This window comes from Euprymna scolopes, chromosome 12, assembly GCF_053919585.1.
Source record: "Euprymna scolopes isolate OS-2025 chromosome 12, ASM5391958v1, whole genome shotgun sequence".
Taxonomy (NCBI): Eukaryota; Metazoa; Mollusca; class Cephalopoda; order Sepiida; family Sepiolidae; genus Euprymna; species Euprymna scolopes.
The window spans coordinates 81,567,622-81,591,625 of NC_136493.1; the positions used below are offsets into that span (position 1 = coordinate 81,567,622).

A 24,004-nucleotide genomic window follows, 5' to 3' on the forward strand; every position below is an offset into this window, starting at 1 on the left:
CAATTTTCCCAGCTTTTATATCCTATCTAGAAAAAAAAGGAAGAGACAGGAAAAAATAGCTTCTCCCATCATGCCCTGCCTTCCCAAAATGTCCTTCGTGTATATAAATGAGCTAGCCATCCTTTCCTTCTTCTTTCCCAAAGAGCAATGCAAATACGCTGGGTGTTGTATTATTTACATGTGCTGATAATTAGTGATTAACTAGAACGCTAAGAGACTGGAATGAAACGCGTTTATTTTCTAGTCTTACAAACCGGAACTGCTTGGCGGTGAGCCCGAAACCGGAAGTAGGGTTATGGGAGAGGAGTGGGAGGAAGACTGGATGGGGGTATTATTATTGGTTCTACAACATCTCCCTTTCTATTGAAGGAGAAGTATATTGGGTTGTGATGGTCTGGGGACGGTTTGTGGGGAGGGGGTAATAGATCGTTTGTTATGTGTCACAGGTCGAGTCTCTGTATAGGTTTGCTCGGCCTGCTTGATCTGCGTGGTTTGGCAGGCGTCGATGGAACTGATGGATGTGTCCTTGGGATGGTTGATAGGTGACCATCGGTTTACCTTGGGTTTTGTGCTGGAATAGCATTGTGAAGATAAGGAACTCTGTGTGTTCTGCAACAAGTTTTCAGTTGGTGCTGACACTTCATATTGGCTGCCTTGCCCTTTGTTGGCCTTAATGACTGTCTGTTTCTACGATGTATTACACCACTTGCAAGTTTCACCTGGTATGACCTTGGCTCATCAGCTATCTGTACAATCTTTCCGGGTTCCCAGAGTCTGGTTCTTTTGTCTTGAACATAAACCTGTTGACCGGTCTGTAACTCTGTGTGTTGGTGGCTATTCTTTCGGTCGTACCATTTTTTTGTTTCTTCTTTGTTTTTCTCAAGCTCTACCTTTGTTTGTTCATCTCCTAGTTGTTGTTTCGATATCAGTGGGGTCCTCATGGGTCTCCCATTCAGTAACTCTGCTGGGGATTTGATTTGAGCTGATAGCGGTGTGGCCCTGTAAGCCATCATTGCTAAGTGGCTGTCTGTGTTTGTCTCTCGAGCTTTCAACAATAGCTTTTTACAGATACCCACCATCCTCTCTGCGAATCCATTTGACCAGGGGTGGTGTGGTGACGAGGTAGTGTGCTTGAAGTTGTAGGATTTGGCAAAATCTGCAAACTCCGTACTGGAATACTGTGGCCCATTGTCACTGTATACCACCTCTGGGACACCACGTTCTTCAAACAGGAGTTTCATTTGTCGAATTATTGTGGCTGATGTGGTGGAGTGGAGACGCCATATGAATGGGCTGCGGCTGTAATGGTCTCCCATTAGTAAGAATTCCTTATCTTCCATAGCAAAGATGTCTGTACTGATATACTGCCATGGGTAAGAAGGGGTTTCATGCTGGTGTAGTGTTTCTGATGGGATACTGGGTTGGTACTTCTGACATGTAGAACAGTCTCTAATTAGTTCTTCTATGTCCTTGTTGATACCGACCCAGAAAACTGCTGTTCGAGCCAGTAAACGTGTTTTCTCTATCCCTTGGTGGGACGAATGTAGTTGTTGTAGAATGTCTGATTGAAGTGAGAGAGGTATAATTATTTTATTACCTTTAAGGAGTATCCCATCCTGGAGTCCAATTTCGTCCCTATAGTTCCAGAAAGCTTGTATATGAGGGTGGCAGTTGGATCTATTTGCTGGCCATCCCGACGTAACGGTGTTGGTGAGCTCTTGTAGTACTGGGCCCTTGAATGTTTCTGCCTTGATATCTTGCAGGCGAGTTGGAGATGCATTGAGGTGTGCGTAAAGTAGATGTATGTTGATGTCTACATCTCTGATTGGTTCCCCTGGTCTTGGTGATACCCTGGACATGCAGTCGGCTATTGGGATAGACTTTCCTGGATTGTATTTAACTGTGAAGTCATAGCCCTGGATTTTGAGTAACATTCTTGCTAGTCTTGGTGGTGCATTATCCAGATTCTTTAAGGCTATTGATTCTAGTGGTTTGTGGTCTGTTTGTATTGTCACTGCTTGGCCCCATACATAGTGATGAAATTTCTCCAATCCAAAGACCACTGCTAGCATTTCACGTTCTATGTTGGAGTATCTTGTTTCTGGCCCTGACAGGGTTTTGCTTGCTAGAGCGACTGGCATTCCATTTTGAATGAGGGCTGCGCCTAGTCCAGCTGATGATGCGTCTACTTGTATACTGATTGGCGCTTTTGGGTCAAAATATTTGAGCACAATTGCTTTTCCTATTTCCTCTTTTATGTTGTTGAATGCCATCTGTTCCTGTTCTGTCAAGATGAACTGCGTTTTTGTCGACAGAAGGTCTCGGAGCGGCTTGGTCAGCATTGCCAGATGTGGTGAAAATTTGTTCAAGTAATTTGCTAGCCCAAGAAAGCTTGTTAGTTGTTTTTTATCTTTTGGTGGTTTCATCTGAACGATCGCTTCTATCTTCTTTGGGTCTGGTTTCACTCCATCCCTTGATATGACATGTCCAAAAAAAGAAATTTCTTGTGCGCGGACGACTAATTTGTCTGGGTTGAACTTGCAGTTCCTAGACCGAGCTCTTTCTAGTAGTTCCTTGAGCACTTTGTCATGATCGCTGCCATCCTCCTCAAATCCGACAATAACAGTGTCATCTGATATTGAGAAAACATTCTTGATGTCTCCAAAGGCATCAAACATAGCTCACTGAAATTCGTCTTGTGCGCTCTTAACTCCCATTGGGAAGCACTTGAACATATAGCGTCCTTCAGGGGTGATGAAAGTGGTTAGTTCTCTTGATTTCTTATCCAGTTTCATGTTCCAGTAGCCAGATTTCACATCGACTATTAAGAACCATTTTGCTCCATGGAGTCTGGAGATGATTTCCTCAAATGTCGGTGTGACAAAATGTGGTCGCAACACCGCCTTGTTTAGATCTTTAGGATCCAGGCATAGCCTGACAGATCCATTGGGTTTTGTGACACACACAAAGGAGTTGACCCAGGATGTCGGTTTTGTTACGGGAGTTATTATATCCTGGGCTACAAGGGAGTCTAGCTCTGTTTTGAATTTCTCTTTTAAAGCTATTGGCACCCGCCGGGGTGAGTGTATTACTGGAGGTATTGACGGGTCAATCTTAATGCTGTACTCCCCTGGCAGGCACCCAATGCCCTTGAACACGTCAGAAAACTCTCTCAGTATGCGCTTTCTTTCTTTCATGTCTCCTTCTGGTTTTGCATGCGTTGCTGCAGTTGAATCGGTGTGGTCATGCTCCACTGTATTGGTCCCTATTGTAAAATTAAGGGTAACTAGTCCCAGTTTTCTAGAAGTCTGGAGGCCAAGTAGTGCGGGTCCCCTGCTTTTTACCACGTGGAAGTTGGCACTCGTAAATTTGTCGCCATATCTGACTCCTAGGTGACATATACCCACTTGGTCGATTGGGATACCACAGAAGGCAAATAGTTTGATTGGAGTGTTTAGAAGTTGCACATGTTTGAGTTGTTTGTAACACTCCCATGGGATAAGGTTGCTCATGGCTCCTGTGTCCACCTTCGCATTTATTTTTATTTGTGATTTTTTGTTCCCTATTCTCAAGTCTGCATATGCCTCTCTAGCATCTGCTGGGACATGGGATTTTGTTATTTTTGGCCCTGATATGGTATGGAAATATACCTCTGTTGGTGAGTGGTCATCTTCCTCATCGCTCTGCATTTTAATATTATGGGCGTTTCTGTTTCTTGGGTTTCTTGTTGCTCTCGGGGGCCTGTCTTGTTTCCAAGTTGAATCTTTTGTGTCTCTGGTGCGGCAAGCGACTGCAAAATGTCCCGTCTTCCTGCACTTCCCACAAGTTTTCCCTTTTGCTGGGCATTCGCCTCTGTAATGGCTTTTCCCACAAAAACAGCATTTGTTATAGTATTCTTTCCCAGCCTTTATTGCATGGGCATCTTGTGGTTTTTCCTCAGAAAATTGTGGGACACTATGCGTGTTTTGTATTGCCTCTACCTGTTTCAATGTTGCTTCTTCTGTCTCTGCAACATGTAGTGCTTCTGCGATGTTGAGATTATATCCTTCCTTAAGTAAGGATTTTTGTGTGGACTTATTGTTCAGTCCAAAAATGAAAATATCTACCAGAAGAGTTTTTTCAACGGGAGACTCGTACTCGCATTGTTTCAATATCTGCCTTAATCGTTTAAGAAATGCGTGGGCTGGTTCATCAGGTTGTTGTCGACACTGTAGAAGCTGATACCTCGAGACGCGGAAGTTTGATCTTGGCTCTATATATGCACGAAATTTCTTAATATAATTTTCTACATTACGTGTTTCACTTTCCTCAAACTGAAATGTGTCACTCAGATCCTGTCCTTCAATCCCTGATCACAATAACAGATAATTAACTTTTACGTCCTCACTTACATCCTTGAGGGGTCCGTTAAAGTGCAACATGACCTGTCGAACGAATCTATCAAAATCTTTTGCTAAATTATTACTCTGCCAATCCATAGAAGGGGGCGGTATTTGACAAGCCATTGTTGATAAGGAATTAGCACCTGAAGAAATAAGAATTTTTTTTTTTTTTGATTTATAAAAGTGTCTGATTGGCGTATGGTATTTGTTTGCTTTTGTCGAATCGCCTACCTTGTGTCGTGTCTTGTTTCACTTTTTTTTTTTTAAGTGTCTGATTGGCGTACGGTATTTGTTTGCTTTTATAAAAAATAATAACAATATCGAATCGCCTACCTTGTGTCGTGTCTTGTCTTTATTTGTGTTTTTTTTTTATTACTTTTATTCCTCAGTCTGCGGTGACTTCGTTTATTTCCTTGTTGTTGAGTTATTCAGTTGACGCGTGTATTTCGTTAGTTCACTTTACACCGTGATGATACAACGTTTTTGAGTTCCTGCGTCGCGTTCGCACGTGGACTGATGGGTCGATTGGTTTTCGTTTTTTTTCTTCTCTTTTTTGTTTAAATTTTTTTTCTCTACTATAACCGTAGATATCTAGTTACATTTAACCACTTCTAACACCATGTTGTATTATTTACATGTGCTGATGATTAGTGATTAACTAGAACGCTGAGAGACTGGAATGAAACGCGTTTATTTTCTAGTCTTACAAACCGGAAGTAGGGTTATGGGAGAGGAGTGGGAGGAAGACTGGACGGGGGTATTACTATTGGTTCTACAACACTGGGTACGTTTTTTTTCTTTTTTTTTTCTTTCTAACCATATACCCCACAATATAATGTTGATTAGAGACTGTCAGCGAAATTGTTGCGATGGATCAGAAATTGTTGATTTTTAAAAAGACAACACCTCACTGAACAATAAATGTGGGAGGAGGAACATATGACATGAAGCAATCGGCATTTTCTCATCATCGCGTCAGTTCTAACATATGTCTGGAACTTCGTCCATGTGTTCTATATAAATATAAACATTCAATGGGTCATAGGTCATTCTAGTTCGCAGCATCAACCTAGTCACCAACAGGTCCATGGAAAGTACAACGAACCTCTCGATATTAAACTGAGAATAAAATATATAAATTTAATCTCTTTGTATTTTTCTTGTGACAAAATACTTATTTATAACAGTAGGAATAAGATAAACTGATCTTGAACGCTTGGACATGGGTTAAACAACACGTGCGTATCATCTTATGCACATATGTTAAATAGATCATTAATCATATAACGATGTTTCGGTAACAACAATGGTTACAAAGTCTATACGGTGTTAAATGAATGTCCTGTTTATAAAGAGAAAAGGGTTCATCTATGAGAATCATATCGTATCGTATTCAAGTGTTGAACTCAGAGCGTGTGTAGCTGTGTATGTTTGTCTGTTATATTAAGTCCATATGTGTGCTTCCATAGTAGCCATGTTGGTTCCAAGGAGTTTGTTGTTGAACCCTAGGATCGGGCGGTATGGTGGAAGGTTGTTTGTGTTCCAATATGGAAGATTCGGGATTGAAAGAAGGTATGTGCAATGTGCCAGCTTGTTGGTGATCTCTTGGCCAGAAAGGAAAAAAGTCTAGTTGACCTTGTTTTGTGTCCATTTTGAAAGTGTCCCCAGCTCGCCTGAAAGATGTTCGCTGATCGGGCAAGCTAGAAAAGAAGTTAAATGCTTGCATCAATCAATGCTGAGCTTAGAAACTAAGCATAAATAAATAAAAAAAATCCTAAATCAAAAACTGTCACTACGGTTCATGTTATGGTCACCAGTTATCACTGCCACTCCTTGTAGCATGGCTGTTACATTAGAATCTTGAAAAGTCCGCTAGATTTGAAATTTTTTTCAGCCATAACTCTCGTGATATATATGTTTAAACAATATATGACGATATTTTTTTGATAGCCATATTTTTTAATATGTTTATATTTAATTTAATATTAATTATATTTTTCAGGGATTTCTTGATGTGATGGAGCAATTTAGTACGCTTAGCGAAAATATATTAAATGTTTTAGTTTGTTTGATGCTTTTGTGTTCAAGATACAAAGATAAAAAGTAAGTATAAAACGGGAATTTTTATTTATGTTAAAAAAATCTGCCCAATGATGAATGGATTTTTGTGTATCTGTTCTTATACGATCGAAAAGAATGCATTAATATCAATTATAATTTAAAATAGTTTGAATATGATAGTTGTAGTGGAGTTGGAAAGGGTGAAAGTAGGAACACGACAACTTGGTGAGAATAAGAAGAACATTTATATCAAGCAAGGGTTAGTGGTACAGAAAAGGTTAGTAAGTCCAGGGGAAGTCATCTCTGTACGACATCCGGGATAGCTCTCATTGAGCAGTCTAGACTTGCTGGTTATATACCTAAAGGACAAGTCCATCTTAGCGGTTATAAGGGTATGTATGTCCCCACGCTTTTTTGTTCCGGGGAAAAAAAACGTTAATATTTCTTCCTTTTTGGATCGATGATAAGAGGTTCAGTAACCTTTCTCTTCCTTGTTGATCAGCGCCGTTGTAAATTTGCTTGGGGAGGCTCGATATCGAACATATCATATAAGCGTATCGCTAGCTTCTCCCTCGACTTGAGGTGTGTCTTTGCCATCGCCACGACGACATCTAATTTGATTTAGGTGTCTCTTATGAGTAGTGGTAGGGCCTAGAACGATGTAGGAAGTGTTTCCAATTCTTTTGTCAATTGTTCCCTGTTCCCAAAACGATGTATTGTTTCCGTATGCTTTAAAGAAAACTTTTTCTTCTGGGTTATACTTTTTTGTGGGAATGATAGTGGTCCTACCCGAATTTTCTTGCTTTGGCAATAGTTTTTCGAATACTCGTCGTATTTTTTCCTGCAAACGTGGTCTCTGCAGGAGACATTGCTTCAGGGGTATTCGGGTTCGGTGTGATCCTGTAAACCTGTTAGAACTGTTGTAACGCCTTATCTGAAGGTGTTCCTGAAGCTTTCTTCAATGCTCTTTTCAAAGTGTCTACGAAACGTTCTGCCTGTCCATTTTATCTTGGATGATATGGACGTATAGTGATGTGTTTTATTTGAAAACTGTTGCAGAATTCTTTAAAATCAGTTGATGTGAACTGTGTCCCATTGTTGCTGATTAAGCAATTGACAATGCCAAATCGGGCAAAAAGTTCATGGAGGAAAGAGATAGTGACCCCTGTGGTGAGTCTCTTGCACCTGAGTACTTCCAGCCATTTTGAATAGTTATCTACTACAATCAAGTAGTAGACATCCTCCACTGGTCCTGTGAAATCCACATCTTAGCGGTTATAAGGGTGTGTATGTCCCCACAGCAATAATGAAGTGTTAGAAGATGTTATATCGCAAGAAAAACAATAATACAGAGAAAATGTCGATAACTACTTTATTAAATAGTGAAACAAGAACAATACATATTTACAAACAGTGCTAGTTACACATCCATGTTAATTGTATTTCATTTGTTTTTTTTTGTTTGCATAACAAAGAGTACAATGTACCAATAAATGCACTTTGCATTATTTGGATTCTTCCAAATAATGCAAAGTAATCTAAGAATGCATTCTTGGATTACTGTTCTCATCTTGTGTGTTAGTTTCACAACGCTTCGGCCGATGTAATCTCGTACCTTCTTCAGGTGTATTTTATTGAACTCAAGAATCTTTATATCAAGAATCTGCAGCCAAGCGTGAGCGATACTCAAAACACAATTATTTAGAACTACTCATAGCTTTACAAATTTATGTTTGTTAAGATTGGGGATAACTGTAATTGTCCTCACCACATTTGTTCCTGCTCAATTTGATGCTGTCGAGTATTCAAATACGAAAACAGATTTACTAATGCCTGTGCTCGGGTAGTTTTGCTTTTGTGGAACTGATATATTATTTTTGTTGTTATTATCCTAGTCATCGTCATGTTTTTGTTCCAAACTAACAAAATAATAAGTGAAATTTTTCAAATGATGAATTATTGTTACATGTTATTTAGTTGTTTCAAGATGTAAGACATGACCAGCCTAATTGCAATATTGAATCTATAATTCAGTAAATAATAAAGAAAGGTGAAATTGGATAGCAAGAAATACACTTTTGTTGTCTATGAGGTATTGTACATTAGGGCAGGTCGATTTGCAACTTTTTTCAGAAAATCAACATAGCACTGGTGATGATAGTTGGGATTTGATGTGATAAGAACATATACCGAAAATTAGATTCCCATCTTGAACAGAAAATTGAGCATTTAATTTTAAAAATCGTGTAGAAAAATGCTGAAAAATCCTTCATTTTCATAGCTTTTTTCACAACACTAACTTTTAAATTTCACTATTTTTATAACAAATTAAATTAAAATTGATATATTTATATGCAATACATTGAAAGAGAAATAAATACATGAATTATAATTTTAATTATGAATCACAACTAGCAAAATATCTCAACTTTTACTGCATTGATTAAAAAAAAATGTAAAAAAAAAAGCTAATTAGCAACTAAGTCTTTTAAATTTCACAATTCAAAAAGATATGTGGAGATGCATTACACAATATAACAACTTAATACAAGTTACAGAACTATGTATTTTAATTTTTTTATTAAACGCAATAATATAAACTTATAATAGAACAAAATTGTTCTGTATAATTTCCTTTTGAGGAAAATGAAGGTCTAATTTGCTGGCACGATGACTTTGTAATAATGTGTATGTCTTGCTTCCTTCCCATATACAACTTTTTGAGAAAAATCAATCAAATTTGACCAGTGTGTGGCTGCAAAATTGATAGCAGTAATCTTTTTCATTTATTTTTTTTGAGTTGTTCACTATTTTTAGAAAAAATGACAAAAAAAAAAACAATTATTTGAAAACACTTAATTTTTATATTTTTGCGATGTAATATGAATAAAACTAACTATTGTTTGGGTAAATTAAGAAAACTAATAAAATTTAATAGATAAATATTTATTTACCTAATGGACAAAATCGTTTGAATGCCCCCTTCTCTCACATCCAATTCACCTGAGTTTATTATCGATATTATATTTTCCAGAAGTAGTGCAAAAGCACTATATTTTGAACAGTTTAAAACAGTAATTTGGATTTCAGTTAACTGTTTTCCTCTCTGAATCATATTAAAATATACTGTTGTTGGTTAAAAAAAAATATTGTCGGTTTTGATCTCAAACCAATTAACTGCATACACTTGGATGATAAATTTGACCAAAATGTTTAATTTATCATAGTGTTTGAGGATAGACAACTCTAGTCCATAAACACATTAATCTTGTGGCTTATGTTAGCCATCTTCTTTGATTCAAGGGCCCAATTTTCTAAGTTAACTTCTCCACAAGAAATGCCAACAGCATACTCAAAAAGTAGCCTCTGGTCTTCACACTTAAATTATTTGTTTCTTCTGCTGTCAGATAATGATGATCGGGAGGGACACTATTGCTTTTTAGAATTCTACTTGAGGCAAATCATGATAATTATTGATACAAAGTTCCCCCAAAGGACCAGTAAATGCTTTTTGTTGTTCCATCAATTAATTTAAAAATTGCTGTAAATGGCAGTTCTTCTAGTGGAACCTGAAAATTGGAAAATTTGCATGTTTAATAATAGAGCCAAATTACATAATAAATACCAATATATTATTTTATTTTCCACAAGAAAGGAACATAATTACAGGTGAATCTATAGAATTAATTTTACCTCCTTGTAAGGAGGGCAAGTGCAGATTATGTGCCTTGTTTGACAATTTTCTGTCTTACACTTTACTGCAAAGTCATCACATCTCAAGACAGAAAGTTTACAACTACAAGAAAATATATCAAACAATCTGTCTAGCTGTTCCTTCATTCTTTTCACTTTGATTGCTGCAAGAAATTTCCTATCAATCTGTTTGGCCCTCTTATAGCAAAATGTATTGAACTTCTGTCCTATATAATATTACCTTAACAAGGGAAATTGTGGATTGACTGCTTGCCGAATACTAATTATTTCCTTGGCAATTAATTTAGAAATCTCACTATTTTTTAAGTGGGATAACTGTTTTCTAGGAACTAACTAAACTGGATGACTTGTCGTGAAGTTGGGGGTGCGGTTTCATCCAAATGATAAGGTGGACCAGCAAATTTTGTGAACCATGGGTTAAAACTGAACGTCGTGCTTTTACTGACATTCTAATCTGAGAAGTAAAATAAATAAATGGATTATAACTGAAGGAAACTGTAGTAGGCTATCTTCCAGTTTCATACGTAAAGAAATAAGTGCTAGTTATAAGAAATAATGAAAAACTTTGTAGAGTTGAATTGGATGTATTGAAGAGAGAGGAGCAAACCAAATCAGAGGCATAGTAGAGTTTAGTTTAGACATTTTTAGCAGATTTTAGCTCCTCCTTCGATAAAATGAATTTATCCATAAAGAGATTCATTCTTGCTGTAGCTGTGCCATTTTAAACGAGTGTTTAGTGTTTAGAGTTTGAAAAAACAGCGCTTGTGCATCTATGCTACTATGCTATTCTTAATAGTATTTTCAAGTTAAATTTAATTTTTATGAAGTTTTTGTTTATTTAATTTTTATGTGAAAGTACAGAATAGTTACAATACAACCTCCTTCCCATATTAAGAATGGCTTTCTAAATAACAAAGTTATTTTAGCACAATAACATAGATGCACAAATAACGAAAAACCTTTAAAGAGTGTCCTTATTTACTCGTATTAATCTTTGTGGGTTATCTGATTTTAAAACTATAATTTTAGAAGAAAAACACTGTTTAAAAACAATTACTCCCTAAAAATAAAAGAAATTAAAATTTGACACTAATTTTCTGCAAAGTATTTTTATTAAGTAGAAAAATTTGAAAATTTACGTGGTTATGTTTCGTAAAGAATGTGTAGAATAAAATTGTCTGGACTATTTTTTTTTTGTTTTGTTTTAATATAAAACTGGAGTATTACCATATTTTAATAAAAATTTAAAATAGAATTTGATGTGAAATATTAGGTTGGTGCAAAAATAATGTTTTTAACGTTCATTTGAACGTCAGAAAATGTCATTATTTTTGCACCAACCTAATAGAAAAACAAATTAAAAAAGATAAATCAAATATGTTTAAATTAACTGCAGACAATTGAAATATAATATATATTTTAAACAAGTCTTTTTCGTTTTTCCTTTCAAATTAATTAAGCCTAAATCGTAATGTTTTCAAATTAAATAATAAACAAACGTTAATTTTCAATATCAATAACGAGCGTGTTTGCGACGGTGAAATCTAAAATGTTTCCACCCCAAAAAAGTTCCTGAAATGAAAAAGCGAACTTTGGTCGTTATTATTTAAAAAAACATAATTTTGCCTTTACACTTAATATTTATTTTATTAATGCATTATCCTCACTCATTTTATTTAAAAATGTAGTTTAAAATATATTCTAAATAATGATTCTATTTTCTTAACAGTACGGATTGTTTTGATGACGGGACGTTCTTGACAATTCACCAAAAAACTTTTAATCGCTTCAATTTTTCAACTTTTAAAGTCATTTCCTCAAGCAAAGATAACGATTTTGAGAAAAATATTTCATGTAGGTCTTTTCTATGTCAAACCCAAACTATCATCACCATTGCCTCACCGGGGTTCCAAAATCGACCTGCCCTATTGTACATATGGAAAAGTTAACTTTGAATCATAGCTGACCAAATATACATTTCTCTCTATTGGGGAAGGCCAATTTGTCACAATAATTAATCATAAAAATTTAGAAGTTTTCGTATTTAGAAAAGAGTTTTTTTTATTTATAACAAAATTTCACACAATCAACACATGGGAAAATTGAGTTGCCAGTTAGAAATACACAAGTAGAGACTTTATTGTATCATTTTAAATGTGTATGCATCAGGGATGCAAGACATGCACTTAACATCTCAGCATGGGTGATTTATTGGTGGGGGTAAAACGTTATTTCACTTGAATTTTGTAAAATATATTCCTAAGACGTTTCTTAATTTTTGGATGAGGATTGATTATTTGGATTCTTCAGATTACTGTTCTCATCTTGAGTGCTATTTTCACAATGTTAAGTTTTGAGACATTATGTTGAACAAAGATGGCGGCGTAATTCAGATCGGTAAGTGGCAGTAAGAAGTCTGGCCTTTTTCGCTCCCTTATTGGGTATCGACGTGTCTGGTTAATATTTTCGCCAGAAGTTCTACTGTAATTGTCGTCGTTATTAATATTTTCATTGTGATCGATTAAGATGCTAGGTAATATTTCACGTTTTTCATCCACTGGATCGCGATTTTTTAAATTTAATGTATCATTGAATTTTACACATCTAACCCTTTTTATGGCATTTTGGGTTGGAAAGTAGATTAAATATGCTGGACTGTTTTTATCGTAACCTACGAAAATACCTTTTTCGTCTTTACTATTTAGTTTACTGGTGTTTTCTAGAAATGCACTGTACACTCTTTAACCCTTATCCTTGAGTGGCCTCTTGGCCTTGATAATGTGGTGATGCCTATGTAAACAAAAAAAAAATAGATGCATTCTGTTCATTTTAGGTTTTACACCGCAAAACGCTTCATACAGCGTTTTTTCTAGTCTCTTATTGAACGATCTATTTCTGATATATGCTGCTGCCATTAAAGCGTATGTCCATAAACTATGCGCTAATTTTGATTCGATAAGTAGGCATCTTGTCATCTCAAAAAGGGTTCGCCATGCCCTTTCAGCGGTGCCATTTTGGAAGGGGGAATACAGTGCAGATTTCTCGTGTTTAATACGGTAGTTAATTAATAGAAGTTCAAAGTCTTTACTAGTAAATTCAGTCCCATTGTCTGAGCGAATACATTTTACTGAACCGTACGGGGCAATATCAGCTAAATATTTCTTAGTGGCGAGGATAGTGTCGGATTTGTTTTTTTTTTTTAAAATAAATTATAATTAAACCGGAAAAATCATCAATAAAGTTCAAAACGTACCTTAGATTATTTCTCTCCACTGGGCTGATCGGACTTGCTAAGTCACAATGCGCAAGTGAGAGAATTTTCGTAGCTTTTTTGTCTGGCGTTCAGCTTATATATTTTGTCATTTTCCCCTGTGCACACACATCACAATTTGGGAGATTGTCTGAAGGTATTATTTTCATGCCTTCGACTACATTTGGTAATTTTTTAATATCAGCTGTATTGCAGTGTCCTAGAATTTTATGCCAGGTTTCCAAGTTGTGACAGGCAGTTTTTGAGGGAACCATACTTTTTGAATAATATAGTCGGCCATTTTCTTTAATGACAAATATAGTTCTATTAAGGTATTTAAATTTTGACTTGTTTTGGCCAAATTTCATATTCGCGCCTTGTTTAACTGCATGGAAAATATGTCTTGCTTAAATGTAGGTATGAACAGAGCATTTGTGGATTAAAGTTTGAATCGAAATTAATAAAATTAGATTCCTTGGTGATAACGTGTGCTGTAGCACCACAGTCTACAAGGAGATTTTTACCGTTTGTGGTATTGTCAAAGTTACATGTGAATAGAAGTGTATGTTCTTCTTCAAAGTTCTCAACGTTTTTTACGGAGTCAATTTTAGAGCGTTTATATCGACATTGGAAACTTTTGTGGTTGGGTCGTCCACAATTATAGCAGATAATTTTATTCTTTTTCTTGAGAAAATTACTTTTGGGGAACATGTATCTGTGAGGTGCGTAATTTGGTGGTGTTTGCTTTCGAAAAGCATTTTTGAACTTCATAATATTGCTGGAGTTATTATTGTCCATGAGCATATAATTAGTCTCTTCGTAACTCTGCAATGCCACTTTAAATTCGCTGAAATTTATGGGTTTGCCTTTCTGAGTTATAACAGTTGTAAATGGTTTAAAATCGGCTGGAAGTCCCTTGAGGGTCATTGATATCAACAAGCTATCGCTTATTATTTCACCTGAGAGTTTTAAGGCATTGGCGGTTGTTTCTGCCCTTATAACATAGTCGGCAATAGTTTCATCCTCGTTACATTTCAGAGACGTTAATTCTGTATATAGGGATATAATTTTCGGTTTCCCTTTTGATAAATAATGTTCTCTTAATATGTTCAATGCTTTCCGTCCGTCATCCAATGTGTTTCTTATAATCAGAGACAGACTTCTATCGTCTAAGCATTGTATCATTTCTGAAAAAAACAGTCGCATTCTTTTCGAGAAATTCAGGGTCGTTAGGATTCTCTGTTGGAGCTTGTATGACTTTGTGTAGTTTTCGAATCCTTAGATATCCCAGAAATTTTGCCTGCCACAATTCGAATTTAGATTCTGATCCATCAAAGAAAAGACGATGGCTGGGTGCATAACCTGTTAAGTTTTGTGACATTATGTTGAACAAAAATGGCGGCATAGTTCAGATTAGTAATTGGCAGTAACCAAGATGGCGACCAAGAATCAAATGCGGTTGGCAGTAACAAAGATGGCGGCGTAGTTCAGATCAGTAATTGGCAGTAACCAAGATGGCGGCCAAGAATCAAATGCAGTCTGTGGCATAGTTAACGGTGAATTGATTGAATCCAAAATTCGATAATTTTTATAATAATTTTGAAAGGTTTTCATTGGTTGTTTAGCACAACCGGTGGTTATAAAAATGATTGGCGAATTCATTCGTCACATACCCCCATTAGGAGTCAAAAACATTTTCTATATAACCTCTGACCTTCTTATTGTAGTGGATAAAGTACTTGATAAAATGCAGTTGTAAAGTTACATTTTTCTGGTGGTTGATGGTTCAATCATTAATGCGGGCAATACTCAAAATACAATTGCGAATTATTTTGGATTTCTACCCAGTTATAGTTAATAGAACGACAGTATGCTATCCCCCTTAGATTAAATTAGGGTTTCCTTCGAAATTCCGTGAAGATTTTGATAGAAATATTACTGAATTCAACAAGATACACCTGAAAAAGGTCGACCGAAACGTTATGGAAATAACTCTCAAAATGAGAACAGTGGTCTGAAGAATCCAAATAATATGAATGTTTCATAAGTTCTACGTAAAAATAATTTTTATTTCATAATCATTATGGATTATTTGTCATTATTAAGTAAACAATATGTTCTCATTATCAAATAATTTATTTTTTCTTGATTCAAAAACAATGTTTAATCTGTCATCCTCATTCATATTTATACTTAATATTCTCTTTTTGCAGAAACGTGGAAATTCCTCTTCCCTTACCAAAAGTTTTGGTGCCATCAGTTTATCTTGTTCTTTTATATTGTAGCTATGGCATTGGTTATGGTATTTATATCACAGTTATGCATTACTTGCATCCAAATAACATCTGACTAACATTAAATAACATCTTCTTTCAACACGAATAAAAAAAAAACAATGGACACAACAAAACAATTTTATTTATGCACGAGTGATTTTCTGTAAAATTCTATGAATCATCTTAAATATATCAAGTATGAAAACACGAATCTTTCTCATCTTTAATATCACATGGTAAACCTGCATCTTCTTACCAGCCTGCCTTCTAACTCTGCTATAAAATTTGCATCGTCCAATAACCACAAATGAAAATCTCCACATGGAACATACATCGACTTTGCAACATGATGAAACTTTAACGATTCTGTGACAATATTTTGATTATATTTGAAAAATAAAATGGTGACTAAAGCATGAACTATTTTGTTTTTAATCTGATTAATTAATTAATTTTTTACATCTTTATCTACTTATTTTGGTGATGCGCCCGAAAACAAGTCGAAATGTACATTTATATTTTGAGTACATCTGTTTCTGAATGTATATCGTTAAGTATATTCATTCACGGACATAAAAGTAAAAACAAAAACCCAATTGTCTAAAATGTGATTCGGAATAATAGTTACTAATTATTGCCTTCATCCTTTTGTCAAACATGGGACTGTTTGTAATTTTGAATGGAACCCTTTATTTAATTCACGGGGTAGAGAATTAAATAAAATATGGAACCAGCAATTATAACGAACAAATAAGAATGCAATTATATATATGCTAGCTTACTCGTATCCGGCATTGCCTGAAAATGTAAATTATGTTACGAAAGTCTATTTTACAAATTAAGATTAATAGCTTTCAGCAACAAAACAACCCTCATTTAACTCTTACACTAAGTCCTACTCCTAGTGGTAAGTACTCTTATTCTTTCTATTTTCGTTCGGGTTTATTTATTTTCTGTATTCCCTTCCTAAAAATATTTTAGTGACTAAAACAGAAATTAATCACGTCTTATTTAAGAGAGAGAGAGAGAGAGAGAGAGAGAGAGAGAGAGAGAGAGAGAGAGAGAGACAGACAGACAGACAGACAGACAGACAGACAGACAGAGATGGGTAGATAGTGTATAGGTAACTATAGAGATAGGTAGAGAAGTTAGTGTATATATATATATATATATATATATATATATATATATATATATATATATATATATATATATATATATATATATATATATATATATGGTGATAGTTTTGAGAAGAAAAAATATGAGCATGCAAAAATGAAACTTAATATCCGGAAAAAAATCTGTCAGATATATCAGATCTGTTGGAGGATTTCATGCAGAACCACACCTGTGATTTATGCGGTGAAATGACTTTATCTGGAGTGGCCTGGCTAGCCACAAGCGTTCACATGGCGATCAATCTTTCTTTGATGGAGTAAACTTTGCAGGGCACAGATGTTCTGTTTGCTTTGTGGTCTGTAAATCGAGTGGAGGCCTAAAGCGTCATATGAGCGTCCACAGTAGAGCAGCACCGGTTGGCATCCCTCAATCTCAGTTTAAGTGTGACCTTTGCAACGGACTGTGTAAAAGCAGGGCTGGTCTGAAGAGCCACCTTCGTTCGCACAGAAAATAAGAATTGATGCATTCTTGATCACATCTCCACATGCATATATGTGTGTGTGTATAAGTTTATATATGTGTACATAATTATAATAATAAAAATATATATAAATATATATATATTTTCAAAAATACATGAAAATAATTGAGTAATCAACAATAAAGCAAGGGAAAGATGGTCTTCTTTTCAAGAAGTGACAATCACCATCACCATTTATATATATATATATATATATATATATATATATATATATATATATATATATATATATATATATATATATATATATATAAACACATATACATTAGTTCTAATGTTATTTCAGAAATCATCAGTTGTTTACCATAAAACACTGTTTCTGGGATTTTAAAACAAAACAGTATATCAAATCATGGCTCCTCAACAGTGTTGATCAAATACCACCTCCCTTAAACACAAAAACAGAAATGTTCCTGATATTGTCTCTGTCTGTCTGTCTGTCTGTCTGTCTGTCTGTCTGTCTCTCTCTCTCTCTCTCTCTCTCTCTCTATATATATATATATATATATATATATATATATATATATATATATATATGTATTTTATAAGTAACAAATGTGTCAAAGTCAGTGTTGGATTAGTCAACAGGCAAAATGTTTGCTGTTTTCACGAAACTGTCTTTTTTTAAGTAAGTATACTTCCTAATATTGTAACCCGGTGAGGTGAGTGTTGTGAGGAGGCTTAATGTATAAAGGATGAAACTGTTTACTGTATGGCACTACATGATTGCAAGAAGCATTTTGTTTTGATTAGACTGGGGAAAATTGTGATCATAATCCAGGTTTAAAATGTATTCTTAGAATAAAAATCAATAGAACTTCCACCAGGTTTATATAATAGTGTTCAATAGTAAATAGAGCTATTTATATTGATATTTATTTATACAGAGATGTACAAACTTTGCTACATTGGCATGACAATATTTAGATCTGTAGTTATTAATAACAATCATCTCCCCAGGCGAAAAGTCGGTCTTTATACTTAGGGGCCTGTAAACAGAGTCGGGGGTGGGGGCAGAAAGAAAGAGAGATATGAAAGAAAGAAAAAGTAAAAGAGAGAGATGAAGTAATGAAGAAAGTTACTTCTATATACCCAAATATTGTATCTGAATAAAAACATGTATTCTGTATACAAATGCCTTTGTGTTAATTGTAAAGTTGATCCAAGAAGAATCATCATGAGCATCGCCCAGAGTAAACCTCATTCTTCAGCCTAGTAAGTCTTTCAGAGTTATCACCCCTTGATACCAGATCATGAATCATCATCATTCTTGTGTGCAACATATGTTTCATTTGGTGCCAGTGACCAGGATTGTTCAAACAACAAACAAATTGAACCCGAGTTCCAAGAAAGGACAAAAACTGGAAGCCAAGGAAGAAGCAGAAGAAAATGAAAGATGAAGAAATTTGTAAGTGCATCATGATTTATATATGCTTACTGTTATGATACAAACTGGAAGAAGTCCTCTGTGCGCAATCTTATGACACTATGAGATGGGCAGTATCTCCTCACATTCTCATAATATATTAATAATAAAAAATATGTTATCTGTGAGATGTTACATCGTATATGACACATTGTATTAGGTCCAGATTAGTATTGTCATCAAATAACCAAGTAAAGCACATAGATGGCAAAAATGACAGGACACAATGATTAAGGGTTTATATTTATGAAATGTTTTGTTACACAACAGGATTCAATCTCCCCCAAAGAATCTTCATATAGTACCCAAATGGGCCAAAGAAGGGTCAAACACAAGAAGTTAGTAAATATAATAAAATACACCTTTTCTTTTTTTTTTTATATATAAGAAAGGATTATTTCAGTCCAACAATAATAAGAATCATATTTAAACATGAATGTTCTATGAAATTAACTTGGCTGTTCAATGGGTATGAAACGAATTTGGGTGGGGGATGGGAATAATAAACACAAAATATTTAACTGACGCGAACATACGATATCCTGATAAAATAAAATGTCCAAAAAAATAATCATTCAATTTCGAAGATTCCCAGAATTTCAATATGCGATAATTATGGTTATGACAAAAGCATATTCTTTTCCTGTTTTGATTCTCAGGTATTGATATCTTATATGTTTTTTACATTTTATTCCTAATTTTGTCTAACTGTGTCGAGAGTAAAAACAATGAAAAGAATATACTGTTGTCATAGCCCTAGTGATAATATAGTTCAGGTATAATCCAATCTTTGGCTCATATTCCTTTTGGTGAGATAAAAATTGTCTTTTTCTTCGGTAAATATTTCCACAGACTTCTTACAATGAGCAGTCCTCATAACATAGTGGAAGATCAATTGTTTTACTTTATGCGAAATAAACACATGATTTACGTCTCAATGCAATATAGCCATTCTTCTTTTGTGGCTTTGTGCTATACAATAACGACTCTTTTGCATTCCTGTGGATGGCAGTCAAATTTGCATTCAATTTGCCCTTTTCTGCTAGATAGGAAAGTTGTGAGTGACCTCACTCCTTTCCATTGTAGTCTTTCCATTTATACATATACCTTTATATGTCTCTCGGCTTATAACCGAAGCATAGATTTCCGGGTGTCTGTCCTTTTCTGCTACATAGGGAAGCCTGAAAGCTGCCTCGCTCTTTTCTGAGCAGTTAACTCTCCATGAGTTGAATCTGAGTGCCCAGCAATTTCTCTTTAACCGCCATGGATTGGAAGAGGAGATGATGTAAGAAGAGAAAGATATACATAACGCAACAGGGGAGTGGATGGGGCTTCCTGTCTGTTTCACACCCGTGCAAGTTGTAAAGAGTGGCAATTCAGTAAATACAAAGAGGGAGGGAGATACGCCTGGCCCCTTCTGCCCAGCCATGAGCTCCCGTCACATTACATCTAAAACAAGGCTGATAGCCATTAGTCGCATGCTCTCGTGTAATGAATGAATGCGTGAATGTAGGATTGATATGAAATTCTTAAAGATAAACTAAAATTACCGAAAAATGGGCTGAAATAATTTAAATAAATAAAAAGTAAATGACTTAGAATGACTTTAATGAACTTAAGGATGAATTGAATGCTTAAAAAAATAACTGGAATCTTTCAAAAACAACTTGAATGATCTGGAGAATGACTTGACTGGCTTTTAGACTGACTGGTTGTAAAGTGAGTGATGATTTTACATCAAATTAATACAGAAAAGTAATCCCCCACTTTATATCACAATAAGTACAGCATGTAGTAAGAACAGATACTACACTTTGATCTTTATATTTAATTTATTTCGCTTAAAGAAAAAATTACAATTAAAAAAATTCCAATATAAAATTAAAAAATTAAAAAAGTAAAATCTCCAAAAGACAAAACAAATTTAGGCACAAGGCCCTATAAGATCTGGGGAGGGGATTGTTGCAGGATCTTTGTAACTAAAGTCAAAATTGGAGTCTTTGGCGACTTTACTCTTGACTGGCAACATTTACCACAATACCTCATTCACTCTGTGGAATCTGAAGCTAACTAATGAAAACCCCAGCGTTTTTACAAAAAGGATATATATATATATATATACAATTTCTTTATGTGTGTGTGTGTGTGTGTGTGTGTGTGTGTGCGCGCGCATTTTTTTTTTTTTTATATTAAACAATGTGTGTGTGTGTATGTGTGTGTGTGTATGTGTGTGTGTGTGAAAAAAGTTCAATTCATTGGAAAAAATAAAAAGTTCTTGAATTTGGAAGAAAAATAGTTTGTGTTGGGAAGTAGGAAATATAGAAAAAATGTACAAAAAATAAAATTAGTGCATTGTTAGTAAGGTCCCTCCCTAAGCTAATCTAAGTAGTCAGATCGCCTACTGTTTTCCAGGGCACCGAAAACAAGCGGGGAGATCCCTAATGGGGATTGGGAAGACTTCATATCAGGTGTTGGGAGTAAAATAAATAGATTGTTAAAAACAACAGAGGGGAATATATTAGGTGGCGACCTTCGAGTAGTGCCAAAAAACAAACAATCGAGGGGCAGGATCTCATTTGTACCACCAGTCAAGAGTCTCTTTACTTTTTATTTGTCTAACCTAGTGGGATGGGCTCCGTAGGACCCAGTACCGCATGTGCCATGCCTATGGTGGTAACACGAATTCAAACTTGGCGCCTCGTCGGATGCACAAGCTAGCGTCATGCACCCACCTCTTGTCAAAGGCCACTCGAGGCAACCTCTTCCAATCGCATCTGATCTTTACTTTAAGCAGATGTTTAAAGTAGACTATCAGATCCCGATCCAGAACAGATATCCCTTTATGGACTCGCTTGAGGCGTGTGATCCATATGATCATCCTCGCTACTGCTAGTATCGTTAGAAAAACCATTGTTTTCTCCCTAGGCAGCGGCAGATCAATGTTCTCCACAAAATATGATTCGTCGAGTTCAAGCCAGCGCTTGGCATCGATGCGAGCCGTTACCTCATTGACGTACCCTAGGAGGGTCTTGAGCCTGCTACAGTGGAAAAAGGCATGACCGGCCGTTTCTCTCATGTCTTCGTCGCAGCGCAGGCAGTAGACCCGGGTTTCTTCATTGTACAGGTTGAGTTCCTCAAGGAGGGGCAGTGCATTCCGGACAAGTCGCCAGGTAAGGGAGAATTCCGAATTTGTAAGAAAGTCCCGTCCCGGCGCCCAACTCCACTGGGAGCAGACCTCCTCCAACGACATCCCCGTCCGTTTCACTAGCGGTTCCTTTTTGCTACGCCCCACTAGCTCCCGATAAAGCCTGTTCCTAGACTGTTCGAGGACACTGGTCTCCGGCAATGCTCTAAGTGCGGACCGGCATTCGGCGTAGAATGTTTGTTCCCCCCTCGGTCTCCGCCGTGCTTCGACCGAAGGGTCAGGTGTGAGATTGGAAAACGAGCTTTCAACCGCATTGACCCATGGAACGTTTACGTACAATGAACGGCTCAGGAAGGCCAACCTCTCTGTGTGCTTGTGACACAGGAGATCGGGCAGTCCCAAGCCTCCCTCGCTCGGATTTCAAACACAGACCTCTCTGCAAACATAATGCTTACCCTCATTCCACAAGAGTGTGTCGAGGTGCTCCTGTAAGCTGATTCGTCGTTTTGCAGGGAGGGGAAGTACAGACAGACAGTAAAGGATGAGCGGAAAGACATATGTAGCACACGCCTCCGCCCGACCCTTCAAGGACAATTTCCTTCGAACCCAAGTCTTAACAGAGGATTCGACCTTGGCCTCTACTTCCGACCAGTTTTTCTTCAGCTGGAGACCCGGTCTGAACCACACACCAAGGATCCGGACCGGGCCGTCGGTCCAACTGAAGATGCCCGGAAGCGAATTTACTCTGGTCCAGGCACCCAACTGCAGACCCACCGACTTACTGCGATTGAAGATGGCCCCCGTAACTTCTTCATATCGAGCGAGCGCCTCGGTGACCACTTGAATGTCCGTGGGGCAAGACACGAACATAATGACGTCATCGGCGAACGCGGAAACCCTGGCTCGTGTGCCTCCAGGGAGAGCTATCCCGATCAGGACTGGTGTAGTCGCCTCGTCCCTTAACTTGCAAAGGAGGAGTTCCAACACCAGGACGTGCAAGAGAGGCGACAGCGGACAACCCTGTCGTACCGACCGGGAGACGGCAAAAGACTCCGACAGCTTACCGTTGATCTGCACCGCTATCGTCGGCCTGTCATACAGTACAGAGATCCACTTGCGGAAGTCCAGATTAAATTCGGCAGCCTCCAACACAGATCCCAGGAACCTATGGTCCACCCTATCAAAAGCCTTGGACTGATCCAAACTGATCAGCGCGGCCTCGGCGTCGTCTTCTGTCCCCTCTATGATCGTGCGTATCAGATGAAGATTGTCCTGAATCGATCTCCCCTTCACAGCATAGCTCTGGTCTGGTTCAATCAAGTCAGTGATGACAACCTGCAACCGATTCGCAAGAACCTTGGCCAAAATCTTTAACTCTGTGTTTAGCAGAGTCAAGGGCCTGAAATCGTCTAAATCTTCCTCCCCACCATGCCGTTGACCTTTCCTCAGCAATGTGATCACTCCCTTGGTCACCTGCCCAGGGATGGAGCCCTGAACAAACCAATGGTTGAACATATCCTTCAGAATAGGGACCAATATGGGCGACAGCCTCAAGTAGAATTCGTAGGATAGCCCATCAAGCCCCGGGGACTTGTTGCAGCCGACCTGCTTCAATGCAGTAATGATCTCATATTCCACGACAAGACCATCACAGCTAGCCGCTCGAGCCGCCATGAGGCGGGGCGAGTCGGCCAAATAGCTGCCAAACTCTTCGACCCTGAGTCTGGGTAGTTGAGTGAAGCGCTCCGATAGATGCTTTCGAAACCCCTCGCAAATCTCCCACGTCAACACGAGGGCGTGCCCTTCCAGGTTATTTACCTTTCGAATGTACCCGTCCAAGCCACGCCTTAGAGCAGCATACGCTCAACAGCATCTACATTAACAGCCTCGTTCGAGACTTTCATTAGCCTAGCCCTAACTATCTGGCCCTCGTACTGCTCGCTAGCCAAGCAGCTGAGGTCTTGTTTAGCTAGTGCTATCTCTAGGGCGTCCCCACCCTCCAATGCCTGGGTCAGCCTATTCTCTGTATGCTTCTTGGCCTTAGCCTTATCTAGTGTGAGGCGTTGGCTGTACTTGACCGAGAAACG

General features: G+C 37.1%; 1 protein-coding gene across 1 annotated transcript in view; it reads left to right on the plus strand.

Moving 5' to 3' along the window:
* Nucleotides 1-16,103, plus strand: part of LOC145291377 (uncharacterized) — a 176,064-nt gene extending 159,961 nt beyond the window's left edge. Inside the window, exons 17-18 of the mRNA XM_080137165.1 lie at nt 6,385-6,485; nt 15,621-16,103. Of these exons, the coding sequence (XP_079993291.1) occupies nt 6,385-6,485; nt 15,621-15,756 (237 nt within the window). The 3' untranslated portion in view covers nt 15,757-16,103. The remainder of the gene's footprint in view (nt 1-6,384; nt 6,486-15,620) is intronic.
* Nucleotides 16,104-24,004: the final 7,901 nt, after the last annotated feature.